Here is a 19,170-nt window from a genome sequence, read left to right as displayed (position 1 = left end):
CAGTGATCCTAAATCTATGTTTCAGCATTCAAACTTTATCGGTTCACCCACAATACAAATTGTACTAAATTTGGTACACATTAGTACAAATTTCCAAAACTTCCTACATACCCCAATCATACACCACCACAGTGATCCTAAATCCATGTTTCAGGATTCAAACTCTATCGGTTCACCCTCAATTTAAATTGTACTAAATTTAGTACACAGTAGTACGCATTTCTAAAACCTCCTTCTTACAACAAACCTGCACTTCCACAGTGATCCTAAATCCAAGTTTCAGGATTCCAACTCTATCGGTTGAACCACAATTTAAATTGTACCAAATTTAGTAGACAGTAGTACGAATTTCCAAAACTTCATACATACCCCAATTCTACAACTCTACAGTGATCCTAAATCAAAATTTCAGGATTCCAACCCTATCGTTTCACCCACAATTCAATTGTATTTATTACACAATAGTACACATTTCTAAAACTTTCTACATATCTCAATTTTACATCTCAACAGTGATCCTAACTCAAAATTTCATGATTCCAGCTCTATTGGTTCACCTAAAATTCAAATTGTACTAAATTTAGTAGCATTTAGTACACATAAGTATTATTTTTTTAAACTAAATCCTGACCCCCAATTCCACACCCCTACAGTGATCCTGACTTCAAATTTCATTGTTCCCGCTCTATAGGTTCACCCAAATCCAAACTGTACTGATTACAGTACGATTTAGTATTTTTCGCACACATATTTAACAAATTTCCAAAACTACGTTCATATCCCCATCGGTAATTTTAATTTAAAATTTCAAAACTATTGAAAAAGGTTCCTCATCGTGAATAGGAGAATTTAGAGATTAGTTGTTTCAAAACAAACAAGTTCATTGGAACTATTGACAGGATGCGGTCAATATTTTCAATTGTTTATAATATTCGGAGCAGCATATGCGAAATTTACTGTGAATTTGTTAATAGCATATTCCATGAATAATTCCAAGGAAAAAAATTCACATTAACAGAATTTCCACTAATGAGAATTTTGAAATATATTTTCAAAAAAAATATCGGCATTGCGAATTCCATGGAAATATCCCACAACAAAATTCTTAGAAATTTTAATTTTCGAAATACCTATCATTCACTGTACAAAGTAAGAATCAAGAGAAACCCCTGTTTGCCCTTTGGTCAGTCAACTATGTTTTCATCGATGTTTTCATTAAATATTTAGCAAAACTCAATAATTGTTGTTAGCAAAGTAGAAGAAGAAACTTGCAACTAAAGTCGGCAGACATTCATTTATCCTGTTCTTAGTACGTTTCGAATCTCGTCTTCACTTCTGTTTGCGTTCATTGTCATCGAATGATGAGTAAAACCTCTCGTCTGTTTGTTTGTTTATTTTCCTTTTGAAATTGCAGCAGCATCTTTTGACTTTTCTTTGTGGTGCTACTTTGTGATGCTGCTGCTCTTTGTCGCATTACTCTAGGGGATTTGTGCGAAAGGAGCATAGAGATGTGTGTGTGTGTGTGTGTGCATGTGACTGTGTCATTGAATGTTTGTAGAGGCTCTTTGATTGCTTATAGATTTGCTGTTGTCTCTCCGAATGAATGAATGTATGTATGTGCAACGTAAATACCATAAAGGATTCCGAACATAAGTTGCTATTCTGTCATTTGATATTCTAAGAAGCCAAAAATGTAAAAAAGGGGGACCAAAAGGGTCAATACACATAATTTAGTTTTCCTCTGTCGATCTCAATTTTTAATATGTTACAATGGCCATGGAAATGCTTGGAAATTTATGGTAAATGGTCATATGTTCGGAGGACTCAAGGGTCATGCACTATTTCTTCTTAGGAATAAGTTCACCCTAGTTGCTTACACACATGAACTGAAGAGGTCAACTAGATGGAATTTCAAAAAAGAGGAGGAAGGAAATATAAATGATGTGAAAACAGAATTATCTTCCACAAACACACATGCATCACACACTTGCCCACGTGTGTGTGTGCGTTTTGTAGCAGATGACCCAGCTGCATAGAAAAAGGTTATTCATTCAGTATTTTTCTGTCTACTTACGGGTGACACATTTCTTGTATTGTTATAGGTCCAACTAAATTTCACCGAATCTGGTGGATCAGCATCAACTTCACATTTGACCGGTATTGAGTGCATATTTATGGCGCCAATGGATGTTTGTTCGGTGCCCGGTTTACAGCGGGGTGAATCTGCAAGAAATAAGAAATAAAAAGAAAATCAGAGGAAATGCACAAATATAAAGAGTGAGTATTAAAAGCAAAAAAACATGACTCTCTGGCATGAATATTTTATAATGCACACATGTGAGTATGTGTAAGCACATACCACACACACACACACTCCCACACACTTTTGTCCGTTTATAATAGAGCGCAACACACAAAAAAGGACAAGAAATATCCTTTGGTTACACTTTCTTTTGAGATCACTAGTTGGGGGTTTTTTCCTTTTCATTTTCTGTGTGTGTGTCTGTGTTGGTGTGTGCTTTTTTCTGTTCGTTTTACAGTTACATCCTACGTAAGTGAGAACAATTGATGTAGCCTTGAGCGTAGTAATTAACATGGTCTACTTCATAACCTAAAATACATAATGGCCGACAACAAATGCATGATGGTTGTTATAATGAGTGTATACCACTACTACTACTACTGCAATTACAGAACACTCATAGAAAACATGTCGCTTTTTCTTTGTGTTGACTAGTCTTTTTCTCTTGATGTCGATTTGAACGAATTTTTTTAATTTTTAAAGGGGAAATAGAAGAGGAAATTTTAAAAATACATTTTCTATATATATTAGTAGGAGAGGAAAAGAGTTACTATGAAATCAGTTCAATTTGAATTCTTCATTATAGTCCACCTGAGGCAATCAAACCTCTATAGGAAAAAAATCATCAGTTTCGAATTTAATGAGGTTTAGCTGAGGCAATTTTTTGTCTAAAAATCCCCAGGACATCAACAGTTTTTTCTATAAAAAAAAACTTCAGTTCACCGAATAAAGAATTGACACGTAGAGAGTTTGTTCCATCATTATACCCTACACAACTATGTTGTCAGGGTATTATAGCTATGTGCAGCCCAAAGAGTTTGTAACGCCGCGAAATATTGGTCATAGACCCACCTTTAAGTATACCGATCGTCATATCTCGACTAGCTGAGTCGATCTAGACATGTATGTCCGTCCGTCCGTCTGTCCATTATAATTTGTAAACACTATACAGGCCACAGTTATGGACCAATCTTCACGAAATTTTGCATGTAGGATGGGTTCGGCCCATTGAAGAACCCTATTGTTTTTGGTAAAGATCGGTTAATATTTAGGGGATGACATGGACCAAAAACATTATTTTTATCGGTTTTTCTGGTCGCTCCAGAGGCCGCAATTATTGCCAAAATATCTCTTTTACATAGAGAAGGGGATTGGGTCAAAGAATAAGCAAAAGACATTATTTTTTTGTGTGAAAAATGAAAGAAATTGTATTGTATGGCGTATATATTTACTCCTGAAGGGCATAGACCCGAGAGGTTGACAACATATCCAAGAGAAGTGGTTGGCCTTTAAATTGATACCAATTATATTGTCGTTGTACTCGGTTGTGGGAGTTACACTTACATATTTACACGTATTACGTATTAAAATATTATTTAGTAACCCATTACAACACTAGAAGGCGAAAATGCAGCGCTTAGCGCATTGAAATTTTCCATGATGATCCAGGTATGGTCAAGGACACGTCTATAATTTTCGGTGATGATCAGATAACAATTTTGGGATGAAGGAGTGGATTGAAAACTTAATTATTTGTGTTTTTCGAGTCGATCTATAGGCTACAAATGAAAGCTCAACATCACAACATAACCCACGTTAAAGGGAATCTGTACAAGTATTGCCTTCGTGTACTGAATATTCGAAATATTTGTTGACATCTAGTCAGTCAATAGGGTGCAAATATTGCGTAATATTGGCCAAGCTCAGAATATATAACCAGAGAAAGTTTCGTAAAAGTTGTGTAGGGTATCATATGGTAGGCCCCATCAGACTATACAGCTCCGCTCAATCCTTAGTTCGGCACACTCTGCAAAATTTTGTGTCGAAGGCAATAAAAGTAATCGATCAAAAATATATCAGAGATATATCTAAATCTGAACTGATTTAAAAGAAACCTTGCACATTCCGGACATTAATTCTGTACGCTATGCAACATTTCGTGGCTATCAGACAAACGTTGGGTCTTTGGTGCACCATTTGCATGCAGTTGGAAGTCACCACCATAAGGTGGAGTGTCTGCGTGAATCACGATAAAGATCGCAATATGCAGCCCTGAATTTTGCACAGACATTGCTATTTAGTATTGCAAATGGAAAATATTGGTCCACGATTTAAGGTAGCCCCAATATAACCCCATACGCCCAATATTCGGTATTTTGGGGATTTTTGATGCGATTTTCATTAAAATTGGCTGTAATGTTGTATCTTGGGTTTCCATCGTATAGCACATTGTTGTACTTAAAATTATTACTATTAAATCAAGTTTTAGGGTAGCCCCATACATCGGTACCCCCTGTAATTTGGTATTTTGTATTCTCATTGGCTGTCAACTTTCTCTATGTAAAATTATCAATATCGGTGAAAATGTGCCTTGTCGAAATATTTGATTTAGATCCCATGTTTCTTTGGACCAAATCCGTTAAAGAAAATTTTGAGTCGATTTACACATGTTCATCCGTCCGTCTGGCTGGTGTGCACGATAACTCTCAAAGGAAGTAATCGATTTCATGCAAACTTTGCACATCTTAATATTTTTTTCCAACATTTTTTAAGTTCAAAGATGGGGAATATCCGTCTACTCCTTCTGGTACTTCCCCCACAAAATGATCAAAATTATGCTAAAAATTTATTTTATAATAACGAAAATGTGTACAACCTATTATCTTTGCCAAGCCTAGATTAAGTCCGAAGATGGGACCCATTATTACACACCTTCTGGTACCTCCCCCACAAAATGGTAAAAATTGTTCTAAATATTAATTTTATAATAACACGCAAACGGACTATCCGATTTTACCGAAATGTGTACAACCTATTATCTTTACCAAACCTAGATCATGTTTGAAGATGGGACTCATTGGTCCACTCCTTTTGGTACCTACCCACAAAGAGTCAAAATTTTCAATATTTATAAATCGAATATCAGGCGAATACAATGTCACAAAGGGACACAAATTTCAACATTCGCCGAATATTGGATTTATAAATATCCAATATCAGACGATTGGAGTGCCCGATTTGTCCCCAAATTTTAACTTTACCAGGCCTAGATCAAATCAAAGGTGGGACCCGTCTGCCCTTTCCTCGGTTACATCGAATTGGTTGTAATATGGCACTCCGGATTGTTCGAGTATAGAAAGCATCATTGCATCATTTTCTAGTATGGTGTCAGATTTTTTGTTATACCCTTCACCACACTGTGGTACAGGGTATTATGTCTTTGTGCATATGTTTGTAACAGGCAAAAGGAATCGAGATAGACCCATGGTTCCTTTTGAGAATATGCATAGAATCACTTTCTGAGTCGATTTATGGCACTCCACTGTGCAAAAAACATCTTTTTGGACCGTCCGTCCGTCTGTTGATGTTAAATTGTAAACAAAGTACAGGTCGCATTTATGATCCGATTTGGATGAAATTTGGCACAGCTCACTTATCGGTTCAGATTTAGATATAGCTCCCATATATATTTTAGTCCGATTTAAGGTTAATGGTGTACCAAAGTCTCTATATATCTTTCGATATGCATGAAATTTGGTACAGCCTACTGAATTAGGTCTAGAATGATGTATGCTAAGTTTCGTGAAAATCGGTTCAGATTTAGATATAGCTCCCATATATAGTTTCTGCCGATTTTAAGTAAATGGTGTACCAAAGTCACTAGATATTTTTCGATTTGCACGAAATTTGGTATAGCCTACTGAATTTTGGTCTAGAAAGATGTATGCTAAGTTTCGTGAAAATCGGTTCAGATTTAGATATAGCTCCCATATATAGTTTCTGCTGATTTTAGGTAAATGGTGCACCAAAGTCCCTGAAAATGAATTGATTTGCACGAATTTTGGCATAGCGTATTGTCTTAAGTCTAGAATGACGCGTGCTAAGTTTCGTGAAAATCGGTTTAGATTTAGATATAGCTCCCCTATATAGTATCGCCCGATTTTAGGTAAATGGTGTACCAAAGTCACTACATATCTTTCGATTTGCACGAAATTTGGTATAGCCTACTGAATTAGGTCTAGAATGATGTGTGCTAAGTTTCGTGAAAATTGGTTCAGATTTAGATATAGCTGCGATTTTAGGTAAATGGTGCACCAAAGTCCCTGAAAATGAATTGATGTGCACGTATTTTTGCACAGCGTATTGAATTAAGTCTAGAATGACGTGTGCTAAGTTTCGTGAAAATCGGTTCAGATTTAGATATAGCTCCAGTATGACCGGATTTTTGGTAAATGGTGTACCAAGTCCCTATGTATCTTTCAATTTGCACGAAATTTGGTATAACCTACTGAATTAGGTCTAGAATGATGTGATGGTTTTAAGTAAATTGTGCACTAAAGATCCATAGCTAGGCCGATTGACACAACGTACTGAAGTTAATATAAATTAATCGGTTCAGATATAGATATAACTTAGCTTCCATATATAATTTCGACTTATTTATGTTAATTGTACACCAAATAATCAATGGGTTTCTGATTGAGATTAAATTTTAAACAGTACAGCGACGTCTTTTCGGATACATATGTAGTATATACCCAAAGTGGTGAAGAGTATCATATAGTCGGCCCACTTCGACTTTACTACTTTCCTTACTGGTTTTTCCCTGGTGCCTTGCCACCATTTCAAAACCTTTAACGTTCTCCAAGGATTACCTGTAACAAATCAACTATTAAAATCTTTATAATGATAAGCTTTGTTTGTTACCTTAGTGTTTTTATTTTTTTTATTATTTTATTTTATTTAATATGTAACTTTGAATGAGTGAATGCATGTGTGTGTGTGTGTTCTTGAGAGAAGTGTTACACAGGAAACAACTGAAACATTCAAGTACTGCCACTACTGCTACTAGGACTTTATCAAAATAAAATAATATGAGCTTTGGATTTCATTCTATGCTATCTCAGAAAAACTCAAGTCTTCTCTTTTTTTCCTAGAGAAGGCTTTTTGTTGCTGGTAGCTAGAAGGGAGGAGAACAAAATTGTATTCTCCTTCCTTACCATATGTTAAAATAAGCAAATCTAAGTGACAGGAGGAGTAGCACGGGATAAGGATGATGCTGCTGTTGCCATTGTTTGGTAACCGGAGCTAACTGTTGCAGTTTGTTGTTTTTCTTTCTTGCAACAATGCGGAAGTCTATTTGGCCCAAAGGGAGTTTGAGAATTCTCGGTTGTTTCAATTTCAAGTACTGCATTTTAATATTTTCTGCAGTAATGCTGGAGATTTTTAATATTTTTTGTTCGTTTTCTTCCAAGAATTGTGGATTTTTTTTCATTCTGGATTAAGGGGTTGCGGAGAAAAAAGGCAGAGTGAAGCAAACATTTGGTTCTGCAGCAAAACTATGAAGGATATTATAACAAAATAATAGATTTGTTTGTTATTTTTTCTTCCTTAACGTTTTTCTATCCGTAGAGTATTTTTTTATTATATTTGGTTTCCATTTTTCGGTATGTTTTTTTTTTTTTTGCGAAAAATATTAAAGTTTTGATCGAACCTTGGCAGGGGAAAAACATTCCAAAAATAGAAAAAATAAAAAAAATATTTGAACAGTTTGGATTTCTGTTTTCCTAGAAGAATGAAAACAGTTCGGAAAACAACTTTGTTTTATTCTTCTTCAAGTTGTTGTTTGCAGGTTCCCAACTGCAGGCTGGTTTGCTAGCAGTGCAGGCAAGGTAGATCTAGAAATACATTTGTTATTTGGGGAGGGAACAAATTTCTCATTTTTTTTCTCAATAATGCTCATATTGTTTCTCTATGTTTTCTTATAAAAAAAAACTATATTTTTGTTATTATTATTCGAAACATGAAAATTCACTTTGGCCATAAAAAATCATTAAGAACTACTTCAAATATATGTTTTTTCCAATAAGAAAAAAACAAAACTTTGCTATGTACGAATTCCCCTGGGGCCAGCACCTCCACTCCGATCAGCCCCTCCCCTCTTAAGTGCCATTAACATGAATACCTACTTGAAAAAAAATCGAAAACTTGTTGCAATAAAACACATAGTATGTCCAAAAAATACGATGTTGATGACGACGTCGTCGTTGATGTTGATGAGAAAAACGAGTTTCCAAACTATTTATTTCATCGTTTAAAAAAGTTTTTTTTCTCCAAAACTAAAATTTCAAGAAATTTCTAGTTATGGGCAATATTGAGACAGATTTATAGATGTAGCAGCATTGGAAAGTAAATATTGATGTATGGTCGAAAAGAATCATGTTTTTTTCTTTTGTTTTATTTTAATTCAATATTGATGTTAGCAAGAGAATATATGTGGAAAGTTCACATGACATGAAATAACAATTTTATGAAATTAAACAGGTGGTCTGATAAAGACATTAAACAGGTTGCCTGAAATTTTTAGCAGGGTCAATGACATTATGTCTACCTACTTTGTGGAAGTACTTTTTTTTGAAAAGAACTCTATTTTAGATAGAAAACCATTAAAAGAAAATTTTGCTGAAATAAAGCCTTTACAGGGACTTTTAATAAAAGAAGACATTAACAGTGACCTCTAAACATAGAAAACCTTTAGAGAAAATTATAAGAAAGGTATTTTTAAAGTTGACTGCCTTTTGGGGAGGGCCTCTTAGAACTTTATAAAGGTTTAATTTTGTCTTCCCTAAAGAATTGAAGCCTTCTATAAATGGAATAACTGGCTATAGGTCTTCTATGAATTGCAATATATTTTTATAGGCTTTCTAAAGATAGAAGACCTGACAAAAGGACGTAGCTGCCTTGAGAATGTTTATTCACTAGATAATAATGAGTTCCGCACCTTTAGGATATCGATCGCCATATCTATACTAGTTGAATTCGTCCATTACAATTTGTATTCAAAGTACAGACCTCAGTTTTTACCAATCATCACGAAATGTAGGATAGATTTTGGCCAAATATGAAAATTTGTGGATCGTGAAATGAAACAAAACCTTTGGCTTTGTCAGTTTTTCTAATGGTTCTATGGGTCAAAAATTTTGTCAATAATATGGCGAAAATTTATAGGAGCAGGAGGAGGAGATCTAATGAAATTAAAAGCATGGGTCTTTTGATAATGACCGGTCAATACTTAGGTGGTAAAATTATCGCCAGCATATTGAAGTGGAAGGAGGTGCACCGGATGGTAATGTTGCAGATTTGAGAGGGTTTTCAATGTGACCAATTGATATATTTCCTACGGGAAGAAGACGAGAGGTTTTCTATAGATGGAAGACATCGTGAAAATATTTCTATGGGCGTAATACCTCTTGAGAGAATTTCTTTGGCTCAGAAGGCCATTTTGAAGGCCTTTGGAGAACAGAAGACGTTTTGAGAGTTATTCTATAGGTTTAGATGCGTATTTAGTCAATATAAAGGGTATTATACATATCGAAGTTATCTTTGAAAACCTCAAACTTGAATCAATATTGTCTATATATCATTCGATTTGCACGAAATTTGGCACAGCGTAATGAATTAGGTATAGAATGATGTGTGTTAAGTTTCGTGAAAATCGGTTCAGATTTAGATATAGCTCCCATATATATTTTCGTCCAATTTTATGTAAATGGTGCACCAATGTCCCTATATATCATTCGATTTACACGAAATTTGGCACATCGTACTGAATTGAGTGTAGAATGACGTGTGTTAAGTTTCGTGTAAATCGGTTCAGATCCAGATATAGCCCCCATATACATTTTCGTCCGATTTTACGTAAATGATGCACCAAAGGCCCTATATATGTTTCGATTTGCACGAAATTTGGCATAGTGCACTGAATTAAATCTAGAAAGATTAGTGTTAAATTTCGTGAACATCTGTTCAGATTTAGATATAGGTCCTATATATACTTTCATCCGATTTTAGGTAAATAGTGCACCAAAGTCTCTATATATCCTTAGATTTGCACGAAATTTTGCATAGCGTACAGAAATAAGTCTAGAACGATTCGGTTTAAATTTCGTGAAAATCTGTTCAGATTTAGATATAGCTCCCATATATATTCTCGTCCGATTTTTAAGACCCAAAGCTAGACCGATTGACACAACGTACTGAAATTAGTATAAATTAATCTCTGGCAAGTCTATTTACAAAATTAGGTAAGTTGCAGAATGACATGTGTTGGGATTGATGGTAGTCGGTTAACTTATAGAAAAAGATCATGTCAATGTTCCTTCCTTCAATTTCATGTCAATGTTCCTTCGAATATACCCAAAGTCGTGAAGGGTATCATATAGTCGGCCCAGTCCGACTATACTACTTTCCTTACTGGTTTTTTGTCTATTAAACACATTTTATCCACTGCCCATCTCTAGTTATGGCTGCATAAGCCACACACCTATTATCTCGAATATCTCTCTTTCTACATCCCTTCAATTTAATTGATCATAAATCTGCAAACTTTAGCAATATTTCTTTAAATTATTAAACCCTCATCCACCCTACCCCTTTGATCAACATATCACAAATGTTGTAATTCTCACTCAACTATTACCAGAAACAACATCAAAAAGAAAAACGAAATTGTCAAGCGAAACTTTTTGAAAATTGCCAATTGAATGCTCGAACAATGAAAACACCTGCTAACAGCAAGAGGCGAGCAGCGACAGCGTGAATGATATACACAGCGCAATTTGACAATTGAATATTGTCAATATTTTTGTCAGAACAATGATTAAAAGTTTTGGATTTTTTCCCCTTGTTTTGTTTTTGTCATTTGAATGAGTTTTAGATTGTTCCGTTTTAGAAATATTGCCAAATGCTGGGAGTGAATGAGTGGGTGTGTGCGAGTGTTATAGATTGTGTCACATACAAGCGTGTAGACACTTATATATAGGCAATAACTCTGTGTGTCATTGGATCAGAGGTAGCTCTTTGTGAATACGAGCATGTATGAAAAATGTTCCAGTTTGTGTGTGTGAAAGAACTGATAAACATTGAATGCAATAAATGATTGTCAAAAATGCACAGATGGAGAAATGATTTCTCCCGCATCGATACATCGATGTGATGGTGGTGCTGGTTGTAGTAGTAGTAGTAGTGCTTCATGGCTCCTAGCTGCTGGTCATGAATATTTCACAAAGCATAGAATAAATTGCTGCATATATGCAAACGTATACACACACATACATATACTACACACATTGTAGTAAAATGTTTCATCAGTAAAAGCAACAACAACAACGACGACGATTGTTGTTGTTTTATTGTTAAAAAGAACTCCTCCTAATGGAACAATGAAAACAATCAATGAATTCAAATTTGTGTTATTTTATGTCTTTTTCTATAGGATTTCTCTCCCCTCCCAATCGCCCCCAACAACAACAACAGCAACCTCCGGACCAACAACCACTCAATGAACAATATAAATTTATAGCCAAGTATATGTATATGAGGCTGTATTAAATTTGTGTTGTTGTTGCTGCTGTTGTCGTTATTGTTGTCGCTATTGATGTTTTATTGTTCATATCTCACCCATTTCCGATTTCCGTAGTTGTTAAGTTCGTATTGTTCTATGGTTTTTAAGTTTGCTATAACGTGTAGGACATGTATATGTGAGTGTATGTGCAGCCATATATATGTATATGTAGTTGATTGTTGTATGAAAAAAATAAATAAAATATAAGGAATATTCTAGGATGAGATATTTGATTGTATTGTGATGAAGCAGGAATATATAAAATTGAAATAATAATAAGACAGTGGGTCCAGTATTGCAAAACAGGGACATAATAACGAGGGTTCCTATGTTCTTATGTGTTGACAGATGAAATATTAGAATATATGATTATAGAATCAGGCTACTTATTCTGCAATATACTCTTAGCAGATCTCAAAAAAAAAAGCTGGAAAAATGTATCGACCGCATTGGTGATCGCCGACACTGAGACCCACAATTTTAATGTATATCTACGAAAATTTCCACCATTAATGGCCATTCTCAAACGATTATTGGTATAGAAAATGGAATAGACCGTTCCAATTTGTAGAATTTAGAATAAAGACCTGAAAAATTTGTAATAGCATTTTTCAACCTAAGTGCCTGTAGTTTTTAATCCTTTGTGCCCGAATTTTCTTCCGTAATCATAGATTTAATGCAACTATCCTAAATAAGATATGAACAAAATTTGACATCGCTACATCCTTGCATTCGGGAGATACAGTACATTCTTTCTGAAACATAAAAGTCCAATATAAATTATTCTATTTTATTTTTCACAAGAATCAAAAATATTTCTGATGACGAATTCGAATATGAAGCGATTTAAATATTTTGACTGTATACACAAATTAGTACTGTACACATTTTTGCAATTTTCTCTATATTGAAAAGCTCATAACTTTACCAAAAAATCGAATTTTTAATCGATTTTATATTTAATATAAGCTCAAAAACATGTTGTTGCCTGTGGGCAACATTGGGCCACAAAGGGTTAAAATGGGATCACAGAGGCAAAAAGAAGTCATCGAAGAAATTTGTTAATATAGGTCAGAATTTTGACATAATAGCCAAAGTAGGGGAGTAGGACTTTTCTACCAAATTTGTCATTCGGATTCGCATTATTAATTCTTTGAGGATGTCTGTTGCTGAACCGGGATAGACGGGTTTTATGCTGTATAGTAGAACCCACATAAAGCCATCGGCGCATTTTTGTTATTTCCAAGGCCCTAGCATCATTTTTTAAAATGTGTGTGTAAAATATTGTATGTCGGGATCACAGATAATTTTCAATATAGGTAAATATATAATTCGGTTCTTAGAGATTAAAATAATCTGAACGGACTGTTATTTTGGGTTCTCAAACAAACGTCTCCACAAAAAATCTTCAATGTATTTTAGATATTTTGAGGGTCCCTATTCGGACTTTCTAACCATGGATGTAGTTTTGCATTTCAGGGTATTATAGGATGAAACATTTCTTGGCAGTCAAGAACTATGTATTGACATAACTCTCATATAAAGAATATATTTCAGATTTTTTCCAAGACCCCAACTCAATACTTCAACAGAGGTAAAATAATTGGAAAATACTGGTTTTCGGAGGCTAGATTATCTCCTTTCATATCACATTCAACTTTAAGCAATATTTTTAACATAGCCTCCATGGGGAAGGCGACTTGACCAATTGATTCAAATGACGGTCATGATAATTAAGATCAAATTTTAGGAGCTGTGGACATCTAATCGGTCATGAGAGTCCAATTAATGTGAAATATAACCCACGCTCGGAATATAGATTTGTAGAAAATGAGAGCTCAGAGGTAGTTGTGCAGGGTATCATATGGTCGAATATCATTTACATCACTCTCAGAATATGTCTAACACATAGGTGCCCAAAATTAAAATGCGTTAGTATGTGTGAGAGAAAACAGAACAGTACCGAACAAAATTGTGTGTACATTTTGGTGGTCGGAAAAATTATGGAAGAATTTAATTTTTGTTATTATATAAATTAAAATCATTATTAAAAATGTTTTTATATGAATTACAAATTGTATATGTCACAAAAATCTAATAAAGATTATAAAGTAGCATATACCGAGATAATAATTATATTGTAATATTAAATATTAATATTAAATACTACGATAATTATCAAATATTTAATTCTTTTAAAAAATAGCAATTGTTCTGTTGTTTTTAAAAATTTTTAAACAAAAAACGCATTTTGAATAATAAAATAAAAATCCAAATATACTGAAACACTTTTATCCCTAAGTGTTATTTCGTTGATTTTCTAGTTGTGCGGACACAACGTCTGCGCGCACCCCATATGTGTTCATTCGTTGCCTGTCAAACAACGACTGACTGAAAGAGCATAACAATGCGTGTGAGTAGGCAGCTACTTTAAAGTATACTGATGGGCACCTATGGTCTAACACCACTTTTTTATGTACTTTGAAGTTGTTAGGCTCATTTTCTAAACTATGAGGCTGTAAATCCATATCAGGAGATCTTAGGAAATGTAATACTTTTATGCAGTCAATTGTCCGTGTTTGGAATTGACTTTATATAAAGACATACAAAATCTTAGAAAAGTGTCAATTTTTCACCCTTATTGACTTAATTTATTATTTCGAATTTTTAGAGGATAAAATATTAGGTTGGAAAAAAAGAAATTCTTAATTTTTATTTGAACTATAGGACTTTATTTAACATGCTTCGGAATTTGGGGCCAAATATGCACAGTTTTATTATATGATTTGTCGCAGTTTTAAATGTAACTTCATAATGCCTCTCTCATAAAAGTCCTGCTCTCTATTTGCAAAAAAAACTCTAGTAGTCGATTTTCACAATCCTCCTTAGATTCCGTTGTTCTTGTGGAACACGACAGCTCCCTTGTTGGCCAATTTGGGACAATTGTAATTGGTTTAAAACAGTTTTATGGTCGAGTTTTAGCTCCTGAGTGATGTTACGATTGCTAACATGCCGGTCAACTTCGATCACGAGACCAAAATTGCACATAATTGGCTGTTACAGTATCGGAACCATAAAAACCATTCACAACTTTAGCCGCTAGGCTTGCATTTTCGCCTTTGTCAAAAAAAAAAAAAATTGTAAAATGTACAGAATTTTCTTTTTTGTTCACTTCCACTTTTGACAACCTGTAACTCACAACTGAATGCACCAAACAAAAAACATCAAAATATTTATTTATTTATTTTTTTGCTGCGAAATATCACCCCTCCAACGAGCATAAATCTGAAATTGTTTGACCGATACTTTACGAGAAAACTATCAGTACAGACATCTGCCGAAAAACTAATGGATTTATTTTTCCCCAACCAGTACTTCTCGGATCAATTTAATATATTTTCTAGCCCAAATTTTTTATGATATATTTCAAGTAGATGTCACAGATGTAGATTTCAAGTCCCCTTTTTTTCAATGTAAAATTTTTACGGTTTTTAATGGGATGGTAAATGAACCGAACATATTTGTTGGATTCTAGTCCCTAATCGGTAAGCTGTGTGAAATGGTACGAAATGGTCGTGTCTGGATAAAGAGATAGAAATTCTAAAAATTAGCATTAGATTCGCTTTTTTGCGGGTTTTCACTATTTGGAGTCCAAGAGGTTTTGAAATTGGGTCAAATTAAAATTTTGTTCCTCCATATAAAGCTAAGCAATTTTTAACATCGCTCTAATACAGTAGCACAATTAAAATGTATTTTATTCCTTATTATCTTAAAAGGAACCCCCCTTTCTTGGTGTCAACATTTTTTTCATTAAATCGAAACTACATTAATTCAAAAATGTCCCTACAAAATTTCAAGTGAACATCTCAAGAACTCTTGAAGATATAGCCGATTTATTGTGTGAGCATCAAGTGACGGCTATAGGACTTCTCAAACTTTAAACACGTTTTTCTCTTTTGCGAATGGCGGGCACGATAACTCAAAAACTAATAACCCAATCGATTCCAAATTTTTACACGTTTCTCTGTGAGTCTCTGTGAGATAGCTATCGTATGAAATACGATAAATTGGTGATATTTTTCAAAGGTCCGCAATTTTGTTATTTTTAGAGCGAAGTCAATGATCCCAGGTCATACGAGAGCCAGACATGTCATCTTTCTAACACCGTTGGAATTTTCGGATTCCGATGTTCCAGTGAGGAGTTATCATACCCGCCATCGAAAATAAGGACTTTTCTTTGAACACAAAAAACAACAACAAAAAATTTTGGTAAATTATTTGTAAATCTTCAAATATATATGAGCAAACTTATAAACCTTATTCATTGGTATTCATTTACCACCCCTTTGAAAATCTTAAAAATAGAAAATAGCGAATGGGGGGTTCCCTTAAACAAATTTCTATGTATGACCCTCTTTTGATATAGCCTTCGTTTGGAAGAGACCTGCTACTTGGGGTACACATTTTGGAAGGCTTCCAAACCAAGTAAAAATGAAAATATTTGTTATGGTTGAATTCGGTCTTCTCTCAAAATGTCATTGAAATGAATTGAAGAAATATTTTATAACCAAGAATGTGCTCCCATGAACGTCTCATACCCTCTTGAAAGGACAGATTGATCAGCATTTTGCAATCGATGTTGCTGGAGGCCTTTCCTTACAGATTATATTCCAAACACAAAAATATGGATCTATGACGATCTTAAAATTATTTCATTTGTATTTCACTTCAACTCCCTTTAACCACTGTTTCCTGTTTCCGTTACGCTTGATTCGTAATATAAGAAGTACTATTTGGAATTTGTTCCAGAGTATGCGTATGCAAGTTTTATAAATGAAATTTGCGTTTATTATTTTCTTATTGTTTTTTGTGAACTGCAGAAGCCTGAGCCCTCAACGCACTTTGCAACCTACCCGCCCCATCTATCTATTTGTCATATATGTATTCTACGAGAATTGTATTATGGACGTTGACTTTATAGACATGGGGAGCGAGCTTTAATTTCATTGTTTTTTGCTATTATTATTGTCCTTGACGTTATTATTGCTGGTGGTTGATTGTGGTGTACATTGGTCGTTGTTATTGTGTGTGTTTTTTTCTGGTTTCGTTGTCGCCTATTAAATATTCATGAAAATTCAAAGATTTCACACAGCAGCAGCAACAGCCGTAGAAGAAGAAAAAAAAACGAAGGAAGCGAATAGCGAATTTTTATGATTATTTGCAATGTCTTCTTTTTGTTGCTGTTTCTCAGTATTGTTTTTTTGATGATATATTCTCTGTTCCTTGTTCCATTACATTTTCAACAATTTATTTATAAAATTGTTTTTTTTCTCTCTAAGGCAGCTGAGGAGCAAGCAAGCAGTATGTGGAACGTCAATAAATTTACAAATAAATTGTTGTCTAACATCGTAACGTATTTGATGTTTTTAGTACGAAAATAACAACAAAAAAGGCAACATCACATTTTCTTTCACAAATAGTGTCTGGAATGAATGTTTTATTGTGTTTTTAACACGCCACTATGCGTGAATAGTTTTAGTTTTATTTTTTTCCTTTACATGTGTGTTGTAGGGTGTATGTGTGTGTATATATTTTGACGTTGGTGAGTAATGAAGTTTTTTTTTTTTTTTTTTTTTGTGAAATTATGAGGAAAACTCAGAATCACATCAAGGTTATTATTTATGATAGAAACGTAACGTCATTATTTTATTTACGTATATGTATGATACGAATAATTTTGTTTGTACGTAAATAGAATACAAAACAGAGCAATTATTTTTCGGTGAAATAAAAACGGTACATATGTATGTGTGTTTGTTGATCCATAAGATTTATTTTTGGAATTCATCTCAGGAAGAAAATTATGATGTATTGTAGAATTATTGAATATGAGATACAAATAGATATAAGCTCCTAAAACATAATAAAAATTGAAAATTGCGTACAATATTTTCACCAAGGTCTCTAATCAAGAATTAAGAACTGAATCCAAAATAACCTAGCTTATCATTTCCCTTTAACATTGAAATATTTTAATTTATATAATTAATGATAAAATTGCTGATATTATTTAAAACAGTCATGGGCACTAATAAAGGAGTGTTTATATATTGGAGAAATATTTGTCAGAGACCCCATAAGGTATCAAAATAAACTTTTATATTGATTTAGATATGTCCGAATATTTTGAGGTCCCGATGGAGCTTGGAAATCACCCTAGGATATCTGTAATTGAAAATTGGATATATCGATATACGCCCCCAGGTTTTTTAACCTAAATGGCTGTATGTTAGCATTTTGAATTCTCATTGGGAGCTAAGACTGATCAATGAGCGCTGTTCCAATATAACTTTACCACCCAAATATTTTATTGGACTTGGACGTTTTTTTTTTTTAATCAAACTAGCTGTAATTTCATATTTTTGATTCTCATTAGGTCGAAAATCTCTTTACCAAAAATTGCCCATATTTGAACAAATTTCGAGGTAGTCCCTACACAATCGTATCCATATTCCTCCACAATTTTCCTTATATCCATATGTTTGTATTTTTGACCCCACAATAACTCCCAAATTTTTGGATTGTCATTTTTGTTTTCTTATATCCATTATATATTTTTGCAAATCACAATTATTGGTATTTTTATATAGCTATATATAATATATATTTTTTTAGCAAAGACCACAAAATTTTTAAGGCATCGTACATTTAAATAATTTTCTAAACCTTTATATGGACCTCAAAGGTGTGGATTTTTAAATAATTTTCTAAAGCTCCATGTAGACCACAAAGGCGTGGTTTATTTAAATAATTTTCAAAGCCTCCATATTGACCACAAAGGCGTGGATTTTTTAAATAATTTTCAAAGCCTCCATATTGACCACAAAGGCGTGGATTTTTTAAATAATTTTCAAAGCCTCCATATTGACCACAAAGGCGTGGATTTTTTAAATAAATTTTAAACATATGAACCACAGAGAACTGGATTTTTAAATAATTTTCAACGCCTTTATATAGACCTCAAAGGCGTGGATTTTTAAATAATTTTCTAAACCTTTATATAGACCTCAAAGGCGTGGATTTTTAAATAATTTTCTAACCTTTATATATCCCTCCAAGGCGTGGATTTTTAAATAATTTTCTAAACCTTTATATAGACCTCAAAGGCGTGGATTTTTAAATAATTTTCTAAACCTTTATATATCCCTCCAAGGCGTGGATATTTAAATAATTTTCTAAACCTTTAGATAGCCCTCAAAGACGTGGATTTATAAATAATTTTCTAAACCTTTATATAGACATCCTCCATATGAACCACAAGGGTGTAGATTTTTAAATAATTTTTCGAGCCCCCGTATGGACCAAAGAGCATATGGACCAAAAGGGCGTAGATTTTTAAATAATTTTCCGAACTCCCATATGGACCACAAAAGCATAGATTTTAAAATAATTTTCCGAGCTCCCA

General features: G+C 33.7%; 1 protein-coding gene across 1 annotated transcript in view; it reads right to left on the bottom strand.

Annotated features, from left to right (window-relative positions):
* Window positions 1–19,170, bottom strand: part of LOC133338837 (hemicentin-1) — a gene marked incomplete at its 5' end in the record, with an annotated part of 155,827 nt that overhangs the window by 64,223 nt on the left and 72,434 nt on the right. The window contains one exon of the mRNA XM_061546945.1: window positions 2,075–2,223. Coding sequence (XP_061402929.1) covers window positions 2,075–2,223 — 149 coding nt within the window. The remainder of the gene's footprint in view (window positions 1–2,074; window positions 2,224–19,170) is intronic.

This window comes from Musca vetustissima, unplaced genomic scaffold, assembly GCF_032173495.1.
Source record: "Musca vetustissima isolate MV318-11 ecotype Yass unplaced genomic scaffold, APGP_CSIRO_Mvet_v1 utg17624, whole genome shotgun sequence".
NCBI classification, from domain to species: Eukaryota; Metazoa; Arthropoda; class Insecta; order Diptera; family Muscidae; genus Musca; species Musca vetustissima.
This window is presented reverse-complemented; position numbering and strand designations above follow the sequence as displayed.